Raw genomic sequence first — 25,552 nt, 5'->3', positions numbered from 1 at the left:
GATTAGGAATCTGGAGAACTGGTGCCAGAGGAACAACCTCCTTCTAAACGTCAGTAAGACAAAGGAGCTGATAGTGGACTTCAGCACTAAGCAGGAGAGGAACTACCAGACCCCCGTCATCAACGAGTGCCCAGTGGAGAGAGTGGACAGCTTCAAATACCTCGGAGTTCACATCACGCAGGACCTGTCATGGTCCTGTCACATCAACACCGTGGTGAAAAAGGCCCGTCAGCGTCTCTACCACCTCAGACGCTTGAGAGACTTCCAACTGCCCTCCAAGGTGCTCAGGAACTTTTACTCCTGCACCATAGAGAGCATCCTGACGGGAAACATCTTAACCTGGTTCGGGAACAGCACCATGCAGGACAGACGAGCTCTACAGAGGGTTGTGCGGTCAGCTGAGCGCACCATCCGCTCCGAGCTCCCTGACCTGCACTCAATCTACAGCAGGCGGTGCTGGACCAAGGCCAGGAAGATCGTGAAGGACCTCAGCCATCCCAACAACAGACTGTTCTCTCTGCTGAGGTCAGGAAAGCGATTCCGCTCCCTGAAGACCAACACAGAGAGACTGAGGAGGAGCTTCTTCCCGCAGGCGATACGGTCTCTCAATCACACCACCACACAGTACTGACCCACACATACAGTTCTTACACACACTGGACATTCTGGACATTGTTTTCACTTCATTACTTAAATCACGCTGCTGTTATTGTGTATATATTTATTTATATTTCTTCATACATTCTTATATAGTTCTATATTGTGTATTTGTTGTACAGTTATTTTATTTTCAACTTTAATTTATATATTTTATCTTATTCTCCCAGTTAAATTTACCCTTCATTCTAATTTGTGTTGTACAGTTATTTCATTTTTAACCTTAATTTATATTTTATTCCTTCCTAGTTAAATTTACCCTTTTTAATTTTTCATATTTATTTCCTATCTTATTCATAGCCTTTTCCTTTTTTGTTTTCTTTAGGTCACGAGCAGTTGTCCAAGCATTTCACTACATATCGTACTGTGTATGACTGTGTACGTGACAAATAAAATTTGAATTTGAATTTGAATTTGAGTCCCGGACCCTGGTAAGAGTGGACTTAAGAGTGAGTGTTCTGGACTTTGAGTCAAGGGTTGTGGACCTGTTTCTGCTGTTGCTTCTGGCTTGGAATGAGGCTTGGAGCCTTCAGGACTTCCAGCTGGCTCAGAACCCAGACACCAAATTGTTGCTCTTCTGTGTAATCATTTGTCGCTGTAAATAAATGCACTGTACGGAGGATTCGAGAGTCTGCATTATGAGTCCTTCTGACCACTAACCGTGACAGGAGGAGGAGGGAACATGGAGGTAAATTTAAATTTACCCATATGAGGGATAATTTTTTGTCACGTAAGATGGGGTCCACTTCACCAAAGAGGCAAAAACATGAAGGAAAGAGAGAATGCAACCAGTATTTAGATAACACATTGTCTTCCTCCTCACTTCAAGCCTGATCTCTTCAATCGATGTCAGGACACTTAATACAAAAAAAACCTGGGCAGATTGCTCATTTATTCCCAATATTATCACAATTACTTATTGTCAGTGGACTGGACATGTGACCTCCTGTCTCTGGACAGCTGACAACAAACTGGCTAAACAGTAAAAACAGCTGGCTATATGCTAACATTATGCCAGCTAGTGTTAGGCTCCAGTGTCCTAACAATTACACTTTCCCTCTGATTAACAGTTTGATTAAATTCTCATATTGTATGAGAGTTTATTCACTAAGTGTCAAAGTCTACCTCAAAGAAAGTTTCACTAACACCGGCTAATAGCAGCTAACAGAGGCTAACAGCAGGCGTTACCAATAGAAAAGTTCAGGATATGCACAACAACTTCTTTCAGTATCGCTGTCGTTGGACAGAAGTGAGCTTCACAGACTCATTGACTTTGTATTGAACGCCTTTCACACAGTTTTACAGCCTCGGCGTGTACACCAGCTAAACAGCAGATTGAGAGCCTACACTTGAACTACAGAGGAATGATAGTCAGAGTTGTTTGTCCTATAGCGACCACCGTCGCTAGGAGGAGTGGTAAGAAAACAGGAATCAGTTGACTGTAATCTACTGACATCTAGTGGTGAGATTTTAAACACTGTGCCTTTAAAGATTGACAGCTTTGAAACAGACACTTTTACTGGAATTCCTGGCTGGAGATCTGGAGAGGTCGTTTGTAAAGAATTCCTCTTAATATTTCTACCGACAACGATTAGTGTCGATAAAGATATTATTATATTCCCTGTAAAGCACTTTGTAATAGATTCCTGTCTTAAAAAGTGCTATATAAATAGATTTTAGTGAGAAAGTGTTTGTCTTTAGTTGTGAACCGTGAATCTTCAATTTAAATATGTATATATTTTCCCTTGCGGTGTGATATAGTGCATGGCCTTTCGTCTAATGTCTGTGACTGAGCTATACTTGTCTGCGAGCCTATTTCCCCTGCCGCTGTCCTTCATAAATCCAATGAATTACCCAGTATCCCCCCTCTTTCCTCCATTAACCCTCCCCTACTGCCCACCTCCCTCTTCTCTCCCTCCTGAACGAGTGATCAATTAAGGCCCTGTCCAGCGCTCAGTGCACGTCAGCACTTTCTCTCCTCCTCTTATCCCCTCCCTGTCATTTTTTTCTTCTTTTCGGGTGTTGGGCCAGCCACCACCAACACGACAGGATAGGGAGCAGAAAAGACCAAAGGCAGTAGGAAAAACAAAAAGAGAGAATCTTTTATTTTCAGGATGAGAAATGCTCTGTACAGAGATGTGAGTGTTCAGGTGTCAGTATGTGCTCGAAGGAAAACATCCTTTCGTAAACCCTCTGGCAGGAAGTTTACCTTCTGCCTTGCTAGAGGACTTTGCTTTAAAGAGGAAGAGAGAGAAGACAAAAGATGAAGGCAAGTAGAGAGGAGTTATAAAGGACTTGTACAGCTGTCTCTACACTCTATCAGTTCACAGTGAGAAAATACATGTGCACAGACAGTGCTGGTCAGGAATGTAATGCAGTAAACATATTTTGTCCTAGAGGAGTAAAGTAGGAGATTTTTGTTTATTATCATCAAGTCCCATTAAAACTAAAACAAATCTGCTGAAATGACTGCCTGTGTGGTCAAAGCTTCCTTTTCCTTTGTGTCATAAAATTTTGAGGAATGCATTAATGAGCCACACTTCACACTGAGTGTCATGCTCCTCTGTTATGATGAACACGGGCTCTGTTGTATTTTATCAGGGTAAATCCCTCAGCCATTGTTCTGTTGCTGCAAGAACAGCAACAAATGTGCGTCTGACGGTGTAAAACGCTTGCTAGAAAGTGCACTGCTTAGCTGTTTTTTCAAATTAAAAGAAGAAAAATAGCATCAACCTTGGGATTTGTTGAAAAATACAGAGAAACTCTGCTTTTATCCTTCAGTGGGTTGTTTAGTATCTGAGGATATTCTCCCACACAGCAGTCAGGTAAACTGAATGAAAGTGATTTATGTCTCTGCTTACAGTTTAAAGGTATGGTCCAATAGTGAGCTTAGTGAGATCCAACACCTGCCACATAGTTGAAGAAAACACACGTTATCCACAGTTTAATGTTAAAACAGACCTCTGTGGGCTGTTTAAGGCTCCGTGTTTGGAAAGACACGGCATATTTTGTACTTCTGCACGCCGGCAAAGTGGATTTTAAAGCAAACACTGAATATGTGATTAAAGTGCAGTTTTAATTCAAGTGTTGCTTGAATTTACTGCTTAGTAATTACTGCCTTTTTCATCCGCACTCCCCCATTTTCAGAGGCTCAAAATTAATTGGACTTACTAACATATTATTAAATATATATGGACTTATTTTTAAGCACTTGTATGAAAGTTTTTTGTAGTCACTGCCTGAAGTCTAGAACCCATGGATATCACCAAATGCTGGGCTTCCTCTCTTGAAATGAGTCTCACTTTCTTCAGTTTTGTATTTAATAAGTGAAAAGCATGCTTTTTGGGGCTGAGATCAGGTCACTGACTTTTGCAGTTTGCCTTTGGCCATTTGCACTGTGAAGCGCTCGACTGAGTTTGGCAGAAAATGTGGTAGGCTTCAAATTATGAGCTGCTTTTCTCCTTCTTCCCATCATTCTGGTACAAATTCATCTTAGTTTCATCTGTTCAAAGATGTTTTTTTTCTCTAGGATGCTGCAGACTCACGTCCAGTCTAAAAATGGGGGAATACGTATAAAAGTGGTTGTCACATTGTAATTGTTTGATTTGAAATCCTCTGTAGTGGTGTATAGACGCAAAACTATAACAGTTGTGTCTCGACCATCAAATGATGGACTTTGCTGTATTTGCATTACATCCTAATAGACAACCACTCGTATTATCTCTTTCAAAAGCAACACACAGACTAGTTTGAACAATTTCCATTCATCCCTCCATCTTTTTTAACCACTTATCCAATTCTGATTTGTGTGGGAGTTTGAACATTTTTTAGTAGCTGTGCACTAGAATTGTACTCACATAGAAATTCACATTGAAATGCTCAGATAATAGCATCAGTGAAACACTGGGAGACTCTGAGCTGTTAAAGGTGGGCTCTATCCTAGCTGTTTCAATGACTCATCCTTCCCTTATAATCTTTGTGCTCAAAATCCCCGCATCATTAAACTCCCATTATTTCAGTATAGCTTACTCCATAGTGAGGATCAAATTGAGATTTCAGACACTTATAAATTCTCCTTTCCCATCTCCGCTGTCACTGACTAAATGTAGGGTCGCACGACTTTAGTATTTTTCACAATGTTACATTTCCATTCAGTTCTGGGACTTGTTAAGTGCACTCGTGTTGTGTTATATAACAACGAGGGAACACTTTTAGATACATCCTGTGCAAGTACAATGAAATCACATTGGACCTTTTTTTTTTTACAATTTCCTCCTCTTTTTACCGTAAATTGCTGAGAAACACTCAAAGTTAGGGAAGCGAGTCTAACTTTGTCGAGACCGGAGTGGAGAAGCTCCATTAATCCATAGATATTTGTAAACAGGACTAACTTTGCATTCTGCATACCTTCAAACTGTTTGCAGACACCCAAATATAAAGGATATATAAAAGGTAGATAAAGCTACAGAGTCTAAAAGGTGCAGCCAATACATAACTGTCTCAGACCAAAAATAGTCTATGGGGAAAACAAATATCCTACACACTCTTGATGAGTTTATGATTGTGATTGCTACTTTCAATTCTTGGATAATACGATGTTTATTTAGTAAAATATGATCTCCTCACTGTCCTTAAAGGTAGATAAAGCAGGGTGTGTGTGCATTAGGGCGTGCCTGTCCTGTGACTGACAAGTTGCTACCCTACGAGCATGCAGCATCCCTCAGTTTCTCAGTCACATCCTCCCTCCTCATCGTTTCCAGTTTTAAATCATCAAGATGGCAAACAGCCAGCATGCTCAGCTCAGGCTCTGGACTGGGATGGGGACTTTGCTAACCATCGCTGACATCACGATTACTACATTAATCTTTTATATGCGTTCTGTAGAGACAATTCATTTTTTGTTTGACTGGACTTGCACTGTATGGACAAAAGCACTGGCACACTGCCTCTACAAGAGCTGCTCGGCCATGGAAACCCATGCTATGAAGCTCCCAGCGAACAGATATTGTGCTGATATTAACGTCAGGGGAGGTTTATCTCTCTGCAGAGGATTGGCAACTTTTACGGACTATGCACCTCAGCGTTCAACAACACCGCTCTGTAACTTCATGTGTCAGAGTTGCTGTGCTTCCTTCCACTTCTACACTACAATAATACAAATTACTTCAGGAAGGGCATCCGTATGGTTCCTCTGAGGGTTCACATGCACTCCAACTAAAATAAAAAAAACAACCCACCAGCAAATAGGAAAAAGCACACGAAACCCAACAGAAGTGTGATGGAACAGCTGCAGATGTGACAGAAACCAAAATATGCAAACTGTACTGAGACACGCTTAAAGGAAGCAGAGGCTTCATCTGTGCTGTGTGGCAGAAAAAGACAACTGCTAATGATATTATCATCATTAGCTGTCAGGATTAGCTGTTTTGGTTTTTTGTGAGCTTTTATTGCATTTTTTTTTCTATTTCCGTTGTGTATTGGTCGCCTTTGCAGCATTTTACTATTTGCTGTTGTTGTTGTTTTTAATTTGCCTTGCGGGACATCCGGCAAACGTGGAGCTACCCGCTGCAGCGACCCTGTAGTGACAGGGTAGCAGCTGAAAGCAGCAATGCTACAGCTGATCTTTAAATATCAATATAAGCTTCACAAACTGAATATGAGTACCACGCTGTAATTCACTCGCTCACCCATTCACAAATGTTTTTGAATGCAGACTGCATGGCTGAGTGCTTGCTGTTATACACCTGCAGCAATGGGACTAAAAGCATTTGGATTCAAAGATTAAGAGGTGTGCTCCATTACTTTTGTCCATATAAGTAGTCTGTGTGTTGGCATAAACCTTCAAAATGCCACTGCAGTGTATTTCATGGAAAATATGATCCTATTAAATTCTCTTATCTCATTTTAGATCACTGAGGTGACTCTAAACCTTTCAATAGATCGTACAGAAATTTGATGGGATGTTTTTTCGCTGTAATATATATTTTTTATTTAGAATGCCCTCGCCCTATTTTTCTGCCTCTCGTGCCCTTTTAAAACCCTGACTTCCCCTCTGAGTTATTAAACCTTTTAATACGAAATCCAATGAGTTTCGCTGGTCTATTACGAGCTGCCAGATCCACTTAGATGACTGCCTCATAAGTTATTATCGGTTCAGGTCTCCGCTGTGGTGCAGCTACCGGCCACTGCATCACTGATGACCAGTTAATTCAGTTTCCCAGTCATGATTAGCGCCGCACACTGTGCACACTGCTGAGGAGCTTTGATCTCTGCTGATTGTTGCAGATTGGCAATCGTCTCAAAGAGATAAGGCCTCGCAAATTTAAAGTGGCTCGCGAGCAGTGGAGGGACTTCATCTTTTAAAAGCTTATTAGTCTTGAAGATTATCCGAGGTCTTTCAATTTGACGGTCATTAGATGGGTGCGATTGAATAATAGATGAGATCCTCTTCTGTTCCTCTGTGCTTTCTTGCTCTTCGGTCCACTTTTGCGTATCCAGCAACAAGCCGCTTACTGCGCCTCACTGTGCCAGTGCCGTGGGAGAGGCAGTCTCGTTCCTTCACGACTGCTCTTTGTTGTCTGTCCTTGTAAAAGTCTCTGTCTCCTCTCCCCGCCCTCTCGTCCTCACATCACTCTAAATGATGCAGTATTTTCTGAACATGTGGGAGTCTGGGGCTGTCTTCTCTCTTCAAGAAAATAAAACAGTAAAATGTCTGCCTCATTTATCTATCTGCCTCTCTCTTCTCCACCCTTATTCTTTCAATCTCTCTCTCTTGCTCTAAGAGCTTTCTTACTCCAGGTTGGATTACACTGATAATCCTCCCTTTCTTTATCCATTTCTGGCTCAGCGCTCACCCTAATTTTGGAGGAAAGTCTTTGAATTAACCAGAAGAATCCATTTCACCTTTTCAAGAATCTGATAAAGCACCCTGCTTGCCGTAATCTCATTTTACCTTCACTCTCCATCCCCTTCTTCATCTGTTTTCTTCTTTTATTTCAGTTCCAAAACAGAATGTATTGCAAAGAAAACCTTTTTTTTTTGTTTCCGATTGCTTTGCAATCACAAATCATAGAGCCTACAGTCCACTGGAAATTGGGTTTCCTTGGATCGGGGCCCACTCCATCTTTTATCCCATATTTAGTTTCTTTCATCCTTTCCTTCACGTTTCTCCTCCTCTTTTTTTTTTCTTTTTCTTTGTTTTCAGACAAAGTCTTTTGAAATAGCGTCCGCAAAGTTGGGAGCAGACATGAGGATTGAGATGGTGCATATGATGTTGAAAACACTAAATGCCACCAGACAGAGGCGGTCAATCACAGCGCCTGCAAATTTCCACTGCTCCGCCATGCTTTCGTTCTCATCTTGCTCCCGGAAGCGGTCCGCCATGTAACGCACCTCCTCCAGGATGGCCTGGAGCTGGGGGTCTCCCATCCCTACAGTGGAGCACCCTCCAAGACCTCCCGCCCCACCTCCAAAGCCCCCACCACTGGAGACAGTGCTGGGACATCCTACAGTTTCCACATTAGGGGTAGGCGGTGGAGGGGAGCTGCAAAATTGTGACGGCAGGTGTGGAGGTGGGCTTCCCGCCACTCGCAGAGGCCCAGCGGAGATGTTGTTTCTCTGGATGCTCTCCGGGAGCACCGAGGGGTCGTCCATGCTCTGAAAACCCATATATAGAAGATTCCCGTTGTTGTTAGCACTCGTCTGAGCCTGGAGGTGAGGGTGCCCTGCATGAAGCGGCCCTGTTTGGAGGGGAGCCAGGTTCTGTGGGTGCAGCGGGTGGAGGGAGTCTGGAGGGTTAGGGATGCTTCCGCTCTGTGACCCCGAGGAGCAGCGGCGCAGGTGGGGGGCGCAAGGTGGCCGCTCTGGGTCGTCACTCTCACCCGGGCGCTTCATCCGCAGGAACCACGCGACCCACTGCAGCAAAACGAGCCGCACCTAGTAAGAGAGAGAGAGAGAGGGACACTGAGATATGTAGAGATGAGAGCGGGGGACTCGAGGGAGCACAGAGCATAAAAGCACTCAAAGAAGTAAAAGAAAACATAAGAAAGCAGCCACAAAGCACTAAAAGCAGCTACACATCCTGACCTGCACCTAACGCCAGTTAAGCTGGGCTAATAGGCAGTTATTTGTCTCTTTCAAACTGCAGCTGCACTTGTAGAAGTATGAGATCCTCACCAGGGTCGCCTGAGGAAAAGATTTTTTTTTCTTTGACTGCATTCCCCACAGAGAGGAAACTTAGAAATAGGCATACATTCAAACTGTGGAAATATTGAGAGCAGTGCTCACATTACTGTTTTATGACTCTAACAAGTTTGCTGTAATGTTTCATTAAACAGTGTTTAAATAGAGACCTTATTCAAATTGAAACCTTCGCTTCTGCTCTCCCAAAAAATACAAAAAAGACTCCAAGTCCCCTGAAAGTCATTCTGGCCCAGCAGAGTCCAGATGGGTGTCTGGCATCTAATGAGCAGCTAATGTCCAGATGACTGCTCAATTACACTCGACAGAGTATGTTTACCAGCCAGGTAACCGTCTCTGTTGCTGCTGCCGTTGACGTAGGTTTTTTTCAAGGGCTGTAATTATGAACTGCGCTGGTTCGATGCCCTCATCTGAACCACATCAATTAGCCTGTTAATTGGCCATTGGACTGTCTGAACGAGCCATTCATCAACAAAGCGTCCTTGAATTGTGTCGATACATCGAGCATCTGCGCCGTCATGCAGTAAAGCTGATGCACATGTATTGAAAACTGCAGGCCTGTCAGTTCGTCTCTGCAGTCCACACATAAATCACCGGATAAATACATCTCAAGATGTTGGTTAATATTACATTACATGACATTTATTTTCATTTCACACCTTCTTTCAACATTTTTCATGTTTTAAAAAATTCACGTTATGACAAAACCTTTGTTAAAACAAAGCTTGATGAATTTTTTATCATTAAAAAGGCGAGGAAAATAAAAAAAGAAGGAATGAGGCAAATCAAATCCTCCCACACATCCAGAGTGCTTTGAAATGCACTCCTGTTGAAGTCTGTGGTGAGGCATTTGATGAACACACTCAGGCAGACTGACACTGCTGGATGAGTCACAGCCGAGGAAGTCGGAGAATAAAAAGCGAAAGAAAACTGGCAGAGGAGCACAGGTATAGAGCTAACAAATGGATGACATGTTATTGAAAATGGCAGAGCAGAAGAATTGTACTGAAGCTTGAACAGAGATTAACAAAAAGATTCATTTGAATATATCTGCGTGAATTAGAAAGACTCGTAAGTGATGATGTTTGTGGAGTTAGGCTCACCCATTTGGGCATTTTTCCTCCGGTCGGATCGTGATGATGATACTGCAGAACCACCACTGTGGCGATGACTGACATCCCAACGATGATCATTATACTGGCAAAGTACTGACCTGGGAGGAGTGGGAGAGAGTAAAATATTTCATTTTTAAGTCACACCGTAATTTCCTACTGCCTCACTGAGCTTCACAGTATCTGCTACAGCTTGTTATTTAGGAAACAGCCCAGCAATCGTTGTATAGAAGTAAAAGATCTACAAAATGATGGCTTAATGTCTGTTTTCAAGGACTCTAAGGTCAGCAAGATGAGGTATTTCACTGAAACACATTATGATGGGATTCTCAAGAAAAATGTGAATTTTTAAGGATGGTGTGTTCCTGTTTTTTTCAAGGTGGATGTCTTCATAACACAACTTCTGCCAAGTTTATACTCCTGGGGGAAAAATCATCAAACAGATTAAATCCACAGCAGATTCTCCTAATTAAAAAAACAAGCAGAAAGGAAAACACTAATGATTATGACTCTTTTTTTTCTTCTCTTACGCTTTTAATGACCAGGATTTGTGTCTTCAGGCAAAGATGGCCTTGCATCTGTGTCGGTTGCCGTCTAAGCTCGCTAAACATAATTTCCAGCAGCGTGCCCACAATCAATTTAGACTATTAAACTTTAAGGTGAGCAGGTGGCCACAGTAAATCCTGTGATTACAGTTTTTTGGGGGGGAGCATTGTGTAGATTTTCTGGTCTCCTGTAGTGCAGTACTGTGCAAAAGTCCCTCAATTTTCCATGTTTTGCAATGAAAATGGGAAATAGGTGCAAAAATTGATTAAAATGTGCAAAATGAAATCCATGGAAATAAAGTGTATAAGGCAATCTGTACAATTCAAACAGCTTGAAAGTCAGTGTTTGGTATGACCACCCTTATTCTTCTGTCTTAGGGAAGCTTTCTTGTTGTGTCTTTAAGTGTGTCTTCATGAATAGTTCTCCGGGCTTCTTGAAGGACATTCAAAACTCCTCTTTGGATGTTGGCTGCCTTTTGTTCTGTTCTCTGTCAAGATGATCCCACACTGCTTCAGTAATGTTGAGGTCCGGGCTCTGGGTAGGTCAGTCCATGACTGATGGTGCTGCATTGTGAGGTTTTCTATCCAGGTGTGGTTTTACTGCTTAGTGTGTTTAGGATCATTGTCATGCTGAAAGATGAAGCTGTCGTCAATCAGACACTTTCAAGATGGTATTGCATTATGGATCAAAACCTGACTGCACTTTTTGTGTATTCAGAATTTCATCAATTTTGACAAGATCACTGTTACCACTGATTTTCACTGCAGTTCCCTGTTTCCCTTCCCTAAGAATGGCTTTTTTGACAGCCACTCTTCCACTCAGACTATTTCTGATGAGGGTCCAGTGAACAGTAGATGGATCAACTGAAGGGTCAGACACATTTCTCAGGTCCTCTATCAGGTCTTTGCTGCATTTTTTCCCATTTCTTAAGGACAGGACTTTCGGATACTGTTCATCAGCTGTAGATACTTTTTTTAGGTCACTTCTTTTTTCCTCCACTTGTCAAGTTTCCTTAAATGTTTTAGAACACACTGCACATCATCCAGAGAAATGCCAAGTTTTCAGCTAACAGCTCACTGAATATGACTTTGTGCAAAAATACTGTTTTATGTCTGCCAAACTGTGGAACAATGTATGTGTTTTTGCAACAGGCTGCTAATAAATTTAAAATGAAGTTTTCTGTCATGTATAAGAATAACACTGGTTTGTGTCTGGAGTTAGGAGCCTGTTACATGCTTGAATGAGCCATGGGTTACTGTTAAATGGCTTAAAAAACACAAAAAAGTCCCATTCCACTGAAAGTGGTTAAGTGAGAACTACTGTCTCTGGTAGCTTTTCATGTAGTTTCAGGGTTCTCAGATTATCAGAACAGCAGCTGATGGGAACATTTTGTGCAGCCTGCAATTGGGTAATGTTCCTTTCATCCATTCATAGTTCATGTTATACTCTTGCACTGCAGAAAGACCGTAGCAGTAGACAACATACTTCCTCCGTTTTAGCCTTGAAGGCAAAGTATAAAAGGCAGCATCACTCAGCTAATGAATTTAAAAAAACCTGTAAACCCGAAAGCATTATCAGCATATAAAAACACCATCTGAATGGTCACAGGGACACTTGTGTATCCCATCTAAATTGATACTTGGTCATTGAAACCTTGGGAAAGTCTACAGTTAGGTCCATTATTTGTTGGACACAGTATTTGTAATTTCAACAGTTTTTTAAAAAGAAGGAATGCACTGGCCAACACCAAAATGTCTAACAGACCACAGAAGACAAGTTCACAACATCTAACAGTCACCAAGGCTCTTAGAGATGCTGATCTACAATCAGCAGAGCCTTCAAGATGAACTTGTCCTAAAAGATGGGAAGAGAAAAGTAAGAAGGACAGACGCAGCTCATCAATCCAAATTTACCACATCATCTGTGAAACAAGGTAGAGGCAATCTTGTGGCATGAGCATGTATGGCTGCCAACTGAACTGGACTACTACTTATTGATGATGTGACTCCTGATAGAAGCAGCAGGATGAATTGTGAAGTGCACAGGGCTGTACTCCCTGCTCAGAGTCTAAAGTGGACTGCACAGTGCAAATGGATAATGACTCAAACCAAACTACTAAAGCAACCCAAGAGTTTCTCAAGGAGAAGAAATGGGATTTTCTTCAAATGGTTGGTCACTGATGTCAACCCAAGACAGCATGTTTAGGCCTGCAACTGAAGGTGGCTGCACTAAACGCCCAGCAGAGCATCTCAAGGGAGGAATCACAACAACTGGTGATGTTCACGGGTTCTAGAGTTGAGCCTTGGATTTCACTCCATCAGTCCTGATATTTAAAACTATATTACGGTAGTCTGTACGATTCCTCCTGAGCCTCTGAAAATGGGGAATTGTGTACAAAAGTCACCGTAGTTCCTAAACAGTTAATTTAAATTTGTTGTAAAACCCCAGAATCAAAGCCTCGAATTAAAGCCTGCACTTCAATCACATCTTAATTGTTTGGTTTAAAATCCACCGAGGTGACACACAGAGGCGAAACTACAAAAAAAATGTGTCTTTTCCCAACGAATTATCAGCCTAACTGTTTAATCAACATGTTCAGCATCCACAGGCTAACTATCAATTATAACAAACAAAAAACAAGCACAAAGTATCGATCGCGCCCATCAGATAGAAACTGCATGCAGTATTTCCAGTGAGTCAGACAGCCTGATTTAATGCTGTGTGTTGCGATGGCAGCAGATTCTTTTTCCTATGAATATATCCATCTTTCACATACCTATGAGAGGGACGGAGTCAGATGTGGCTGGCATGATCTCTGCGACCAGCAGCATGAAAACAGTGAGAGACAGGAGGATGGTGATACCTGCAGATAGAAAGAGAAATAATACATTTTGTTAGGCCATCGATCCAGTGGTTTGGTCTCCTCCCCTCAGTCGCTCTGTCTACTTCTGAGAAACTGCATTAGTCTGTTTGGTATTTTGATAAATAGTTACACTCAGGAGGAGATCGGGTTCGATTTATGTAAATGACTGGCTAACGCTCGTACAGTGAATCACTTTTTTGGCATTGTGCATCTCTAAAGCAAAAAAAAAAGCACTTCCGCATACACAGCACATAACCCTTTTTAAAGGTGTTCAAACACCACCGGTGTGCACGCGAACACACTCCTCACACCCTCCCGCAATTCCATCTTCATTTATCCACCGCCACGCAATCTGTCTCACTTCTCCAGCAGACGGAATTTAGGGAGTGCTTTGCTGGCATAACTGTCCCCATTCAGAGGCATTCAATTAAACTCCCAGGCCGAGAGATAAAATATGAATGCTCTTTAAGGATATTAGGTGAATTAAAAATGCGTCTTTTATGTCGCTTTTTCTCTTCACATATGACATTTATTCTTTTTAAAAGCATGCTCCTCTAACCCTAACGGCTCGGCCGCTCGGTGCACGCGTCTCCTCCATCAACTGAAGTGACAGAGTATTTTTCTGGAAGCCAGTGTGTAAGCTCTCCTCCCAATCAATTCACTAGCTTTAATTACATCAATAGGTTAATCGTCCGTGTGTGTAAGGCTTGGCATCCCCCCCACCTCCTCCTTTTATGGAGAAATGCTGCGTAATGCATCCTGCATCGGGGGTGAGGTCAGGCTTTGACAATGCTGTTGCCTCCCAAGCAGACATGAGTCAAAGAGCATTTAGATTTATCCAGTTACCAAGGTGAACTTAATGCAATATCAAGCTGCAATCTTCTATTTTCTTAAACAATTAGTCAAATAAATGGTGGAAAAAATAATGCAAAATTTCACAAAATTCAAAAGTGACACAAAAAAATCTTGAACCAATTAAATTAGATTAAAAAAATGTAAAGCTGAGACTTTTTCTCTATTTTTACTTTATAAAACTTAATCGGTTTCCCAAACATAGTCATAATTTTTCAACCACTTCCCTCTTCCATTAGTTGCCTAACAGCTTTACCTCTATAAATGTCAGATAACGTGAAATCTGGACTATTTAATGTCCTGAGGAGATGAACATTAGTCATCTCTAAACAGGTTGAAGCAGATATTAAAACATATTTGCAGCTGCTGCTTGATCCCGGCAATGCTCTCTCTCTCTCTCTTCCAGCCCATTATTGTGCGATTTGGATGTCTCTCCCCTTCTCCTCCTCATCAGTCGTCCCTCTCTCTTTTGTGCTGTCCTCTCTGATCCTTTTCGAATTCTTCTCCTGTCGGTGTTATCTTTTTGCTTCCCTCCCACACCCATCGGTCTGTGTTCCTCCTCCTCGCATTTCTCATCTTTCTATTTTATCCTGTAATCCCTCTCCTCTCTCAGCTCCCCACCCCTCTCCCTTTGTCTGTTTCATGCCTCCCCGTAGTCTCCAGTGCCACTCCTTCGATTCTTTTTTTTTTTCTTGAATTTATTCCGGGATGGCTTGCTTGTTGTGAGCTCAGTTTTTGGCAGCCTATAAACTACTTCACTCAAACCCGGGAGCAAGTTGGAGATTTTTGCATATTTGACACGTTCTTTTTACAAAATATATACATTCGTTTCAAAAAGCCCGAACACTGTGTAAAACCTGCAAGTCGTTTCAATCATATAAGGGACATTTGGAAGTCTTACTGCATTTGCAGCAACATGCTTGGAGAAAGTTGAAAGCAGAGCAATTAAAAACTACAAAAAGTCATGGCCACACGTGCTGCTTTTGGGGCGCCATCTTTTTCATAGAAGACACCTCGCTTCTTCCATGTATTACAGCAGCTTGGCTGTGTAGTGAGTTTATGTGCCTGAAGTTTCTATTTTCCTTCAGGTTTACTCTTTACACTGTGTGCATCTTGCACTTGAAGCTTTCATTGTTTGCATTCATGATTACCTGCTTTACAGTTCCCTGGTATTTTACCGGTGTCCCTTTGTTTCTTGGCTACACGCAGATTAGTGACTAGAGGCAAGAAACTGCAAAAATTACAAAGTATGTTTTAACTCAAATGAGCTTGCATTGATTCTCAGACTGGTTTACTCTAAATGTGTGTGTGTGTGTGTGTGTGGGGGGGGGGGGATTCATGTTTCTGTTAGAGATGGCACGATACCACTTTTTTATGTCCGATACCGATACCGATATCATAAATTTGGATATCTGCCGATACCGATATGAATCCGATATAGTGTTTTTTAATCAACAAAACTGTTTTTTAAAATATCTTGCTGCATTTTGCAAGTCTGCAAGTTCATACTCAAGTTTAAAACAACAACTACACTAAAGCTATTCTGTTATACCTGTATACAAAAAAAATATTTCATAGTTCAGCAATACTGATCAATCTAATAAACTTAAACCTACACCATCCTCCCTATTCTGGTATTTTAAAGAGTACTTAGCGTAAATATTAAGCAACCTAACTAATAGGGTTCCAACTCCCAGCAACAACAAAAATAAATAAATAAAAAATAGGGAACCACCCCTCACGCTCCACCTCATGATGCTTAATCGACGTAATCAACCTTAATTTGATGCAGTGTGAAAAAAAATGCACAGAAATCAATTATTTTTCAAGAAATATTAAATAGATTCAACATCTTTCTTCAACAAAATTGCAGACTGCACAGATGGTACCTTCCCAAAGGAAAAAGTACTATAGCTTACTAGGGTATATATATTAGACTTAATAGTCACTATATACAGTAATTGACTTCTATTCATTTTACATCAAATTAAAACTTTGTGTGTCAGATAATTATTTATTAAAAGCTCGACATTTTAAATGAGAATAAGAAAGAAAAGTATGTCTTTGTGCCCCCTTTTCCCAGTTAATGCCCTATCGGCCCCCCTGGCTAAACTTTGCTAGATCCGCCCCTGCACAGTTACCAGCGTCAGCTACGTAGAAAAAGATCCTGGTGTAGAAAGTAATATTAAATAAATTCTAACAACAGCTTATCAAGCTTAAACGTGCTGCTGTTGTTCAGCCGCTGGTTTCCTCTTTCTGGTGCAAAGTGGGCCAAAAACAAAGACGGACTCGCGACAGAAAAGCCGATCAGCTGATCATTTAAGCAGTTTCACGATTGAAGTAGCAGCCGGAGAGCGAGAGGCAGTCGCTCGTTAAGCTTAACGCAGGAATGCTTTACAAAAATTCAGAGATGGACTTACACACTTGCTTTACTTCTCTCGGTGATAACTTTGTTGGAGATGAAATGCCGGGTTGCTAGCGAAGCTCCACATGCTATCCAGACCACCGACAGGTCCCGCATGCCACAGCCGCTCTATCACGTGATGCATACTGCTCCGACATGCTAACGTTCTGAGGTGAGTTACGGCGTGTTGCAAGTTTTGCGAGGTGCTTTCGTGATATTTAATGGATCGGATTACATTTTTTATTTTTCTCCGATATCCGATCCAGTCATTTAGGTCAGTATCGGACCGATACCGATACGTAATATCGGATCGGTCCATCTCTAGTTTCTGTGAAGTCTTTTAAAACATGTTTTTGATCCACTCACCCAATGAGATCTTCTCCCCGGAGTCAGCAGGCAGCACAAAAATGAGCAACGTCATAGAAGAGAGCAGCACACATGGGATGAGAAGGTTCAAGGCGTAGTAAAGCGTTCGCCGCCTTATTGTAATAACAAATGTCACATCCGTGTAGGGCTCCTTACAGCAGTCATAGAAGACCTCATTCCGCTTTCCAGGAACTCCTGGAAGTAGGTGAGAAACTGGTTTGGTTGCTCATGCCTGAATAAAAGTGAATGCAATGCAAACTTTTTTCCCTACTCACCTATTAGGTCCCATTCTCCGTTGGGCATGTAGCCGGAGATGTCAGCGTCGACCATCTGGAGGTCCAGCAGCCAGCCGTCGTACGTCCAAGAGCCAAATTTCAGCTCACATTTCTGAATGTCAAAAGGAAACCAGCGAACATCCACATTGCATGTGCTCATAAAGATTCCTGAGAAAAGGACAAAAGCACAGGGGCTCCTCAATCAATTGACTAAATGACAATAATGAACCGCCGCTTCCTGAGGAGAGGTGACAAGGGAAAGATGTACAGCCGGACCATTTGTTTAGTGCAGGGAGTCTGTCCAGAATATCAAGTTCCTTGTTAGAGAAATCATTCATTCACTTCAAGACCTCTTTTTTTTTAACTTTCTACAACTGTGTGAAAAATGTTACATCACAACCAAAAGTGCACACTGCAACAGCATTTTTATGAACACCCTGCAGGTCTACAGAGAGTTTTTAAATTTCGTTTGGAGGCTGAGGAAGTGAAAGCAAGGACTAGATTAGAAACGAGCTCCCGTCAAAGAGATGGCTATAAAAACAAAACTTGGCAGCTATATATATTGTCACTCACAGGTTTCAGATATTTTCTGCTGTGAACAAATGCTGCTTCTGCTCTCTGCCTGCACACACACACACAGCTGTTAGCTAAGCCTCAGCTAGAGAAGAAAACATCAACGATGACACTGAAAAATGAGATTGTGCACAGTGCCATAATCAGATTCCCACTTCTATTATGCAGAAATAATAAATGCAACCGCTCCCATATGCACGGCATAAGTGACCAAGAAATCATAAAGACACACTTCCACCCTCAAACGAAAAATTGCAATGATCCTCGCTGTGGTCGCTGGTGAGCTGCAGCTCTTAAAGTAATTACTGAAATAAAACGGTCTCTCACACACACAAGTGCAGAGAACCAAAATGCCAGTGAAGCCTTGCAGCTCTCAAAGACGTTCATTATGAGCCTGCCCACATGCAAATCAGCCTGTGGAGGTAAATGACAACAGGGAAAGGGGGCTAACAGGTGGAAGGTATAGATTTTCTCTCTCCCTGCACTTCTTACTCACTAAAATCCAGCTCCTAACCTCAGGTTCCAACCTTTGCTTCATGAGTGTGTCTTTATAATTACTCCCGCTATGAGCTCCTAAGGCCCTAAAATCTAAACGTACACCAATTAAGTTAAAGCAGATCCACCTCTCTGTGCTTCAAATCCATGCATATTTGCAGCCTGCCTCTCGAATATATCCGGTAACCTTGAAACAACACCTTCAAACAAGGCGCCAGAATCTTCTCTGCAGCTTGGAACAATCTGTCTCGCAGCGCGTACGGCTCCCAAAATAAAACTCCATCATTCTGAGCATTTCAAGGCCTAGAGACAAGATTACCTTGTTATAAATGTCATCCGGTCCAGATATGAGCTAAAGCCTGTTACACGACGTTTCCTGTTAGGCCATTAACACAACACAGCACCTTTACCTCTGCAGCAAGAGGAGTTATTCAGACGGCACACAGCAGACATCTGGGATCCTCCACATCTGAATTATTTACTGTGTGTCAAGCTCCCCGCTCCATGCCTGACACCCACAAACTTGTTGCCTCTTATTTACTGACAATAACCAGCTGAACAACAGGAATTGTAGCCAGGCATGTGTCAGGGAGCTGATTTGTTTCTCATTCTTTTGCTTTTTCTTACTTTTTCTCATTTACTAATAAAATACACACATCAAACCACTCCTTCTCATATTTTTCAAAATCGTATCTTTGTATTCTCCCACTAATTGACTCCAGACAAAGAATTAAGCAGCTGTATTTACATTCAGCAGCAGCTCATGGGATGGCTTTTGGGGCTTGCAGTCTTCGACTTTTTATTCAAAAAGTCTTCTCAGGCCCTCCCAGTCGCTCTCTCCTCACCCCAAGAGATGGGATTCAGTCTCAGGCTTTGATAATCTGGTGTATAACGAAAAGACTGAGAAACTGCAAGCAAAGGCCTGTGGAAACACGAGAGGGGAGTCTATACTTTTGTGGGCTTGCATTTGGGTTAAGGCAGGAAGCAGAGGAAGTGAGCGTCTCCTATTTATAGGTGTTACTCACAGAGCTGGGAATCCGTAACCAGTGACTAACTAGGGATGCTGTTTTACAGTGATAAAATATTAATGTCAAGTGTACAAACAGTAGGGAGACATGGCTCGATTGTAGAATGAGACGCTGCCGTTGCACCTCGGGGAAATGTGGAGGGGATAAGGAGGGAGATGAGCGACGGGGAGAGCAGGAACGATGATTAAAATCTAAGAAATATGCGGAAAGCCTCACCTGGGGGAAGATACTTGGCAAAGCCGCTGGAGTTTACCAGAACATTGGTCTTAAAGGTGGAGTCAAAGTCATCATCTGCACTGAGGAAGGACAGAGGAAGAAGTGACACGACTTGTTGACGTGTGCGCGTACGAGGCGAGCGTTTAGGGGTTTATGCAGGGTTTACCTGTTGTAGAGGAGGATGTCTGGGGTCCAAATTTGATCTGTGGTAAAGCGAAGATTTTTCACTCCAGGATGTTCGCTCTGGTTCCACTGGAGATAGTGGTCGTACCAAGTCTTCAACACACAAACACAGACATGCTGTCTGAGCCAACAACCTGCAGGCAAATTATTGCACACTAATATTGCACACAAATTGCCAAAAGTATTCGCTCATCTGCCTTTACGCACACGTGTATTTGAGTAACATCCAAATCTTAATCCATAGGGTTTAATATGATGTCAGCTTCAACTTTTCAGGAAAGGCTGTCGACAAGATTTAGGAGTGTGTTCGTGGGAATTCTTGACCATTCTTCCGGAAATGCATTTGTGATTCATCTCAAAGGTGTTCTGTCAGGTTGAGGTCAGGACTCTGTGCAGTTCAGTCAAGTTCTTCCACACCACACTATCCATGTCTTCATGGAGTTTGCTTTGTGCACTGGTGCGCAGTGCTTTTGGAACAGGAAGCGGCTATTCCCAAACCCATTCCCTGAAGCTCTATGCACTGGTCTTGAGCTAATCTGAAGGCCACATGAAGTTCGGAGGTTTGTAGTGATTCACTTTTTGTAGAAGTACATTTTATACACCTCTGGCTGTGGAAGTGATTGGAACACCTGAATTCAGTGATTTGGATGGGTGACCAATACTTTTGGCAACATGGTGTATTTCCAAAGCCCTCTACTGTTCATCAAAATAAAACAGAAGATAAAAGGATGCCACTCTTCCATCTACTGTGTTATTCTGATAACAGTGCGCAGTTTCTTTTTAATTTCCTGCCGTTGAAATCGAAGGTGCTTGGAAAGAAGCCCGACTGGACCTTTTTAAGTTTCTTGAAGACGTTTCTCATCCAAGATGCTTCTTCAGTTCTAAGACTGTCTTCAAGAAACTTAAAGAAGTCTAGTCGCTTTCCAAGCTCCTTGGATTGTCATGACCTGGATGACTGAGAACCAGCACAGATATTCCTGCTTTTGTCTTTTTGCCCATCCTCATTAAATTCACTTGTGTTCAATCCTTTTTGCATTATAGTCTTCCCTCTCTCCGTTTTTGCTCATCTTATGTCTCTCTATGTTCATCAAGCCTGTGTCTACATTTAGGTCCTGCATGCTGAAGTGATTACAATGATATATGGACTTCAGGGTGACCTTAATTTGCATGTTAAAGACTGAGAAAACTAGTTTTTGCCGCTGGAATACAATTTAAAAAAATGATCACCCCAAAACATTCAGAGTCTCTCAGGGGTCCTTACCATCTGCAGCCACATATTAGAGGTTAACACCTGGTTCTTCTCATCCTGCAAAACATTTACACCACTTAAATCATCATTCGCCATATAAACCACAAGGCAAGAGGTGTGAGCACTGCTCTTGATCCATAAATCCACAAACAAATATCAAATATTTGAAAAAAAAAAATCTGGTGCATTATTAATACCACAGTTTCAGGCATAAACAAACTACATGCTCAATGCTTGGGGTTTTTTTTTCAGTCTAATTTCCATTTTAATTGCAAACAAGAAAATGCTCAGTGTTCTCCATGAAAAACTAAATCTTAATCCAAGGATCTGAATTCGTCCTTTTTAAAATGTTTTGTCTGATGTCAGAAATCAACAGCCCCCAAATGAGTCGGAGATGCCTACCACATCCATGATCTGTATCAAACTGAGGCTGAAGGAGACGTTGAGAGGTAGGGAGTCGTTGGCCACTGGTCGCTCCATGTGGTTGTAGTCCTTCAGGAGGTTTTTCAGCAGAGTCCTCTGATGAGGGCCCTGCAATGATACTGAAAGGCAGAAGAAAGGGCTCATGTTTGAATCTGATATAATGCTCATGTGTGGAAGCAAGCGAGATTTGATGATTCTAATGTCTCTATGTTCACTTTTAGTGGGTCCAGATTATAAAGTGTGTTTCTAAAATTCTAGGAAAAACTCCATTAAAAAGCACACTGGGGAAACAAATGTCAAAAAATAAAAAAAACAGGCTGCTGATCAAATGAGAAGATTTAACCTTGAGGATTTCAGCCTCCTTATCTATAAATACATCTGGAAGAACATGACTGAAATGAAAAGAAGACAGGAGGAAATGCATGAGGAGAAGCAGGTTTAATGATGAAATTAGCAGAAATAGATCTGATCACTTATCTGGGCTTTAAATGTAACACTGAGGAAGGGTCCAGCTCCTCAGTCAGAATAAAATATTTCAAATTAATGCTGAAAACGCGGAAGAAAAATCAGCAAAGAGAAGAAAGCTTCAGAGCAAGCGTGGAGAACATTAAGTAAACAGGAACTAATTAGAAATGTAGGAAAACCTTATCAGGGCATAACTGGCACTAATTAATGTGTAATTAAGTTTGTTTGAGAAGCTCAGAGGTAATGCACATTAAAATGTTGAATTAAGATGTTGATTGGCATAAAAGAAGTGAGAAAATATCACCCTGACCACAAATGTGCCGTTTATTTGTGTGCATGTAGCTGTTTGTTTGTTTCCTCTCAGTATACCCATCATAACACACCCAAGGTTTAGCCAAGAACTTTAATTTACTGTTTATACCACGCTTACATCAATCCATTTGCTTGGCTGTTTATTCAACTAAGAGCCCTCCCTTAGTTGCTGCTCAGTCTTAGGGTCAACAGAGACAACAAAACCCTCTCACGTCCACATTTGCAGATAATTAACCTAACAAGCATGTTTGAAGCCCACGCTGGCACAGGAAGAACATGCAAACTCTACCAAGTAGATTTGAACCAGGCTTCTAGCTGTGAGGTGACAGTGAAATATACATACAGGAAATAATTATTACATTTTTATCAAAAGTGTCAGATTTTCAGTGTGGGAATTTCTTTTTTAAACTACAGCTCTGAAACCCGTAGATGAAATGTTAAAGCTAAAAAGAGAAATGTGTACACTCGACTTTATTGGGTACAGCTGTTAAAGCAAATCAGCCAATCGCTGGCAGAATGGATAAGCATTGTGATTTAGGTGTCTGAGTCTGAGTATCGGAGGAGCTGCTGATCTGCTGGAATTTACCCCACACGACCATCTCTAGAGGTTACAGAGACTGGTCCGAAAAAGAGAAAATATCCAGTGAGCAGCAGTTCCCCGGATCATGTTGATGTCAGAGAGGGCTTCAAGCTGATAGGAAGACAACAGTAACTCAATACAACCAAACACTACAGCATATATACACAGACAACATGCTGGACCTGGAAAGCGATGGGCCATTCACCACATCTCAGTCCAACAGAGCATCTTTGGGATGTGGTGGAATGAGAGATTCACATCATACACGTGAAGCCGACAAATCTGCAGCATCAGTGGGATGCTATCATGTCAATATGATCAAAATACTAAAAGCATGAAAAGATTTGAGAACCTGCAGAAAAATATGTGGAAGATTTGGATCTTGCAGAAAGTCTGTGCACTTCATACTGATAAAGTTTTATATTTCCGAGGTAAATTGGTAAATTTATTTGCCGGGATGCGGTATGCTGTGCGTGAAATGGAAGGAACTGTTTGTTTAGTGAAAATGTCACTCGGTGTGCTGATACCCAAATAAACTGCTGCGAAAAGCAGATGCAGCCTGTACTCTGAGCAGTATGGAGGAATTCTTTTTTATATATTACACTCTTATATAAGTTCGCTGCTGGGAATATGACAGGATTAAACCCTAGAGGTGCAGAGTACAAATTTGCATGCACTTGTGGTGGCGTTTCCTTTCAAAGCTTGCCAAGTAATGAAAATTCCCTGAATGTTTTTTTCTTTAAAAATCTGCGTGCCCAAATACTGTCAGAAACTTTCGCTTCCTCTGTCTTCTTGTCGTTCATGTTTCCCAGCTTTTAGTCTTTGAAACCAAACAAACTGAACACTCTTTCACTGCTGGTACTTCTCCCTGTTGGTAAAGTTTGCCTGCTCTCCTCTCAGGTCTCTCAATCAATTGTCAGCATTTATGTTCAGCTTTTACTTGTGCTGCTCGGAGCGCCGTCGGCTCGGCTGCAGCAACATGTCCACAACACGGAGAGGCAAGATGGAGATGGAAGAGCCAATCTATACGTCAATTCATTTGATCTCTGACAGGTTTTCCATGTGAGAGCCCCTCGTGTGCACACAGATTTGTGCAGAAAGAGCCAAGGCAAAAACTGCTTCCATTTTTCTATCTGACATCTGCCTCGCTGTGCTGACTAGATGTCAATCTGCCCATTACAACATCTCACGCAGAGGCATCCAACCCCGTCTCTCAGCTAAACTAACATCCAGAAAATATGAGCACAGTTAAGACGTAAACAAACAAAGCAAACAGGTGAGCAAGAGTCTCACTTTTCTTCTCCCGGAGTCTCTTTCCTACTTCCTGCTATTCTTATTCCACTGCATACTTCGTAAATCAAGCATCAGCAACGTGGACCCCAGCGCCCGAATTCCTCTAAAATGCTGCTGCAATCCGATTCCCTGAAAACAGAGTGAAAGACAGACAGAGAGAGACATGAAGGCAGGCTCACCGTGGATCAAAGCAGAGAATCCAGAGAGGAGCAGAGCCACTGAGTGCCACATCCTGGTGGTGTGGAAGGGGTAAAAGAGAGGAGGCAGAAGAAGAGAAGCTTCAGATGTTGGAAAAAAGAGGAGGAGGAGGGAAAGGGAAAGGGGGGGATACAGAGAGGAAGGGAGGAAAGGAGCAGAGACTCAGGAAGCTGCTGGAAATCCTCCGGTCTGCATCCAGTCAGCATCAGAGGGAAGAAGTGCAAGCGTGTGCTGGAAGAAGGGGAGTCGAGAGAGGGCGAGTAAAAGGAGGAGGAGGAGATGCTGGTTGTGCTCTAGCTCCTCTCGCTCCTCTCTCTCTCTCTCTGTCTCTCTGGGAGGTGGGACTAAAATGGAGAGAAGAAGAGAGAAAATGTCAGTGAAAGGTTTGACGATAAAACAGTGAAGTGTGGGGACGGATTGGAGGAAGGAGAGAGTTTAATTGCCCTATCACTGTGGGCTGACCTTTTTAAAGACAATAGAAACTGATGAGGCACACGATTTTAAGTGCTCTTAACACTAACGGAGAAGGAGTTTAAGTGTGGAAAAAGGGGCTGATCGATGCAGCAGGGTGAAAAATGTTTGACATAGGCTCAACGCGTGCATAAATTCATGTGGCAAGCACCAAAAGTAACACATAACTGCTTATACTTCTCTCAGTAAACTGATAAAATGCACATTATAGTGATTTTTTTCCACTCTGTGTCAGTTTTTTCTGCACAAATTGCTCATACAGCCCCACATATCACTAGATTGAGCTTCTCCCTCACACTATAAAAGCTGAATCCTTCATAAATCCCTGGAGTGTCATACATCCTTCCCTTGACAGTGTCCCCACTGTGACTATGTTTGCTTTGTTCCTGCTATTCGTGTGCACCTGTCAAAACTATATTGCAGTTTGCTGCATATATGATAACACGGGCTGGTTATGGCTGTGATCACGCACTGCTGGACTGGAAACTGTCTGCTGTGTGTGAGCTTCCCACACTCGTCGCTCGGTGAGCTTTGAATCCTGCGGGGCAGACAGACTCTGGTTTAATTGAGAAAGTGCTGGGCTCTGCAGGAGGGCAGTGGGAATGTGCATAGTTAAACCCTACTTCTCATTTGTCCTCATGAAATGCTGATGCAAGGGCAGAGGCAGCGAGAAACTGAAAGACTGAGAAAGAGGAGGGCGGGGTGGGGGCAAGAAAAGAGGAAGAAAAGAGTTGGACTGTATAATAGATTACCCTATTACTTCTACTGCCCTTCGGAATTACCCCTTTCCCA

At 42.2% G+C, this 25,552-nt stretch overlaps 1 protein-coding gene across 1 annotated transcript; it reads right to left on the bottom strand.

Moving 5' to 3' along the window:
- Positions 1 to 2,737: 2,737 nt before the first annotated feature.
- Positions 2,738 to 24,607, bottom strand: chrna11 (cholinergic receptor, nicotinic, alpha 11). Its single transcript, XM_026156573.2, has 10 exons — positions 24,271 to 24,607; positions 21,421 to 21,560; positions 21,031 to 21,075; positions 19,753 to 19,862; positions 19,587 to 19,666; positions 17,275 to 17,442; positions 17,000 to 17,194; positions 13,291 to 13,377; positions 9,960 to 10,069; positions 2,738 to 8,592 (listed from the first exon to the last, which is right to left on the bottom strand). Exons 1-10 carry the CDS (start codon positions 24,320 to 24,322, stop codon positions 7,858 to 7,860), a joined length of 1,722 nt encoding a protein of 573 aa, XP_026012358.2. The 5' UTR covers positions 24,323 to 24,607; the 3' UTR covers positions 2,738 to 7,857.
- Between the last annotated feature and the right edge of the window lie 945 nt (positions 24,608 to 25,552).

Source organism: Astatotilapia calliptera, chromosome 22, assembly GCF_964374335.1.
Source record: "Astatotilapia calliptera chromosome 22, fAstCal68.1, whole genome shotgun sequence".
NCBI classification, from domain to species: domain Eukaryota; kingdom Metazoa; phylum Chordata; class Actinopteri; order Cichliformes; family Cichlidae; genus Astatotilapia; species Astatotilapia calliptera.
Note: the sequence above shows the minus strand (reverse complement) of the source record. Positions and strands in the feature narration are given on the sequence as shown.

Coding starts and splice junctions, on each gene's coding strand:
- chrna11 (XM_026156573.2), bottom strand. CDS start 24,322: ATGTGGCACTCAGTGGCTCTGCTCCTCTCTGGATTCTCTGCTTTGATC. Junction 21,076..21,420: donor TGATACAGATCATGGATGTG/GTAGGCATCTCC, acceptor AATGTTTTGCAG/GATGAGAAGAACCAGGTGTT. Junction 13,378..16,999: donor CGGGGAGAAGATCTCATTGG/GTGAGTGGATCA, acceptor TTCTATCTGCAG/GTATCACCATCCTCCTGTCT.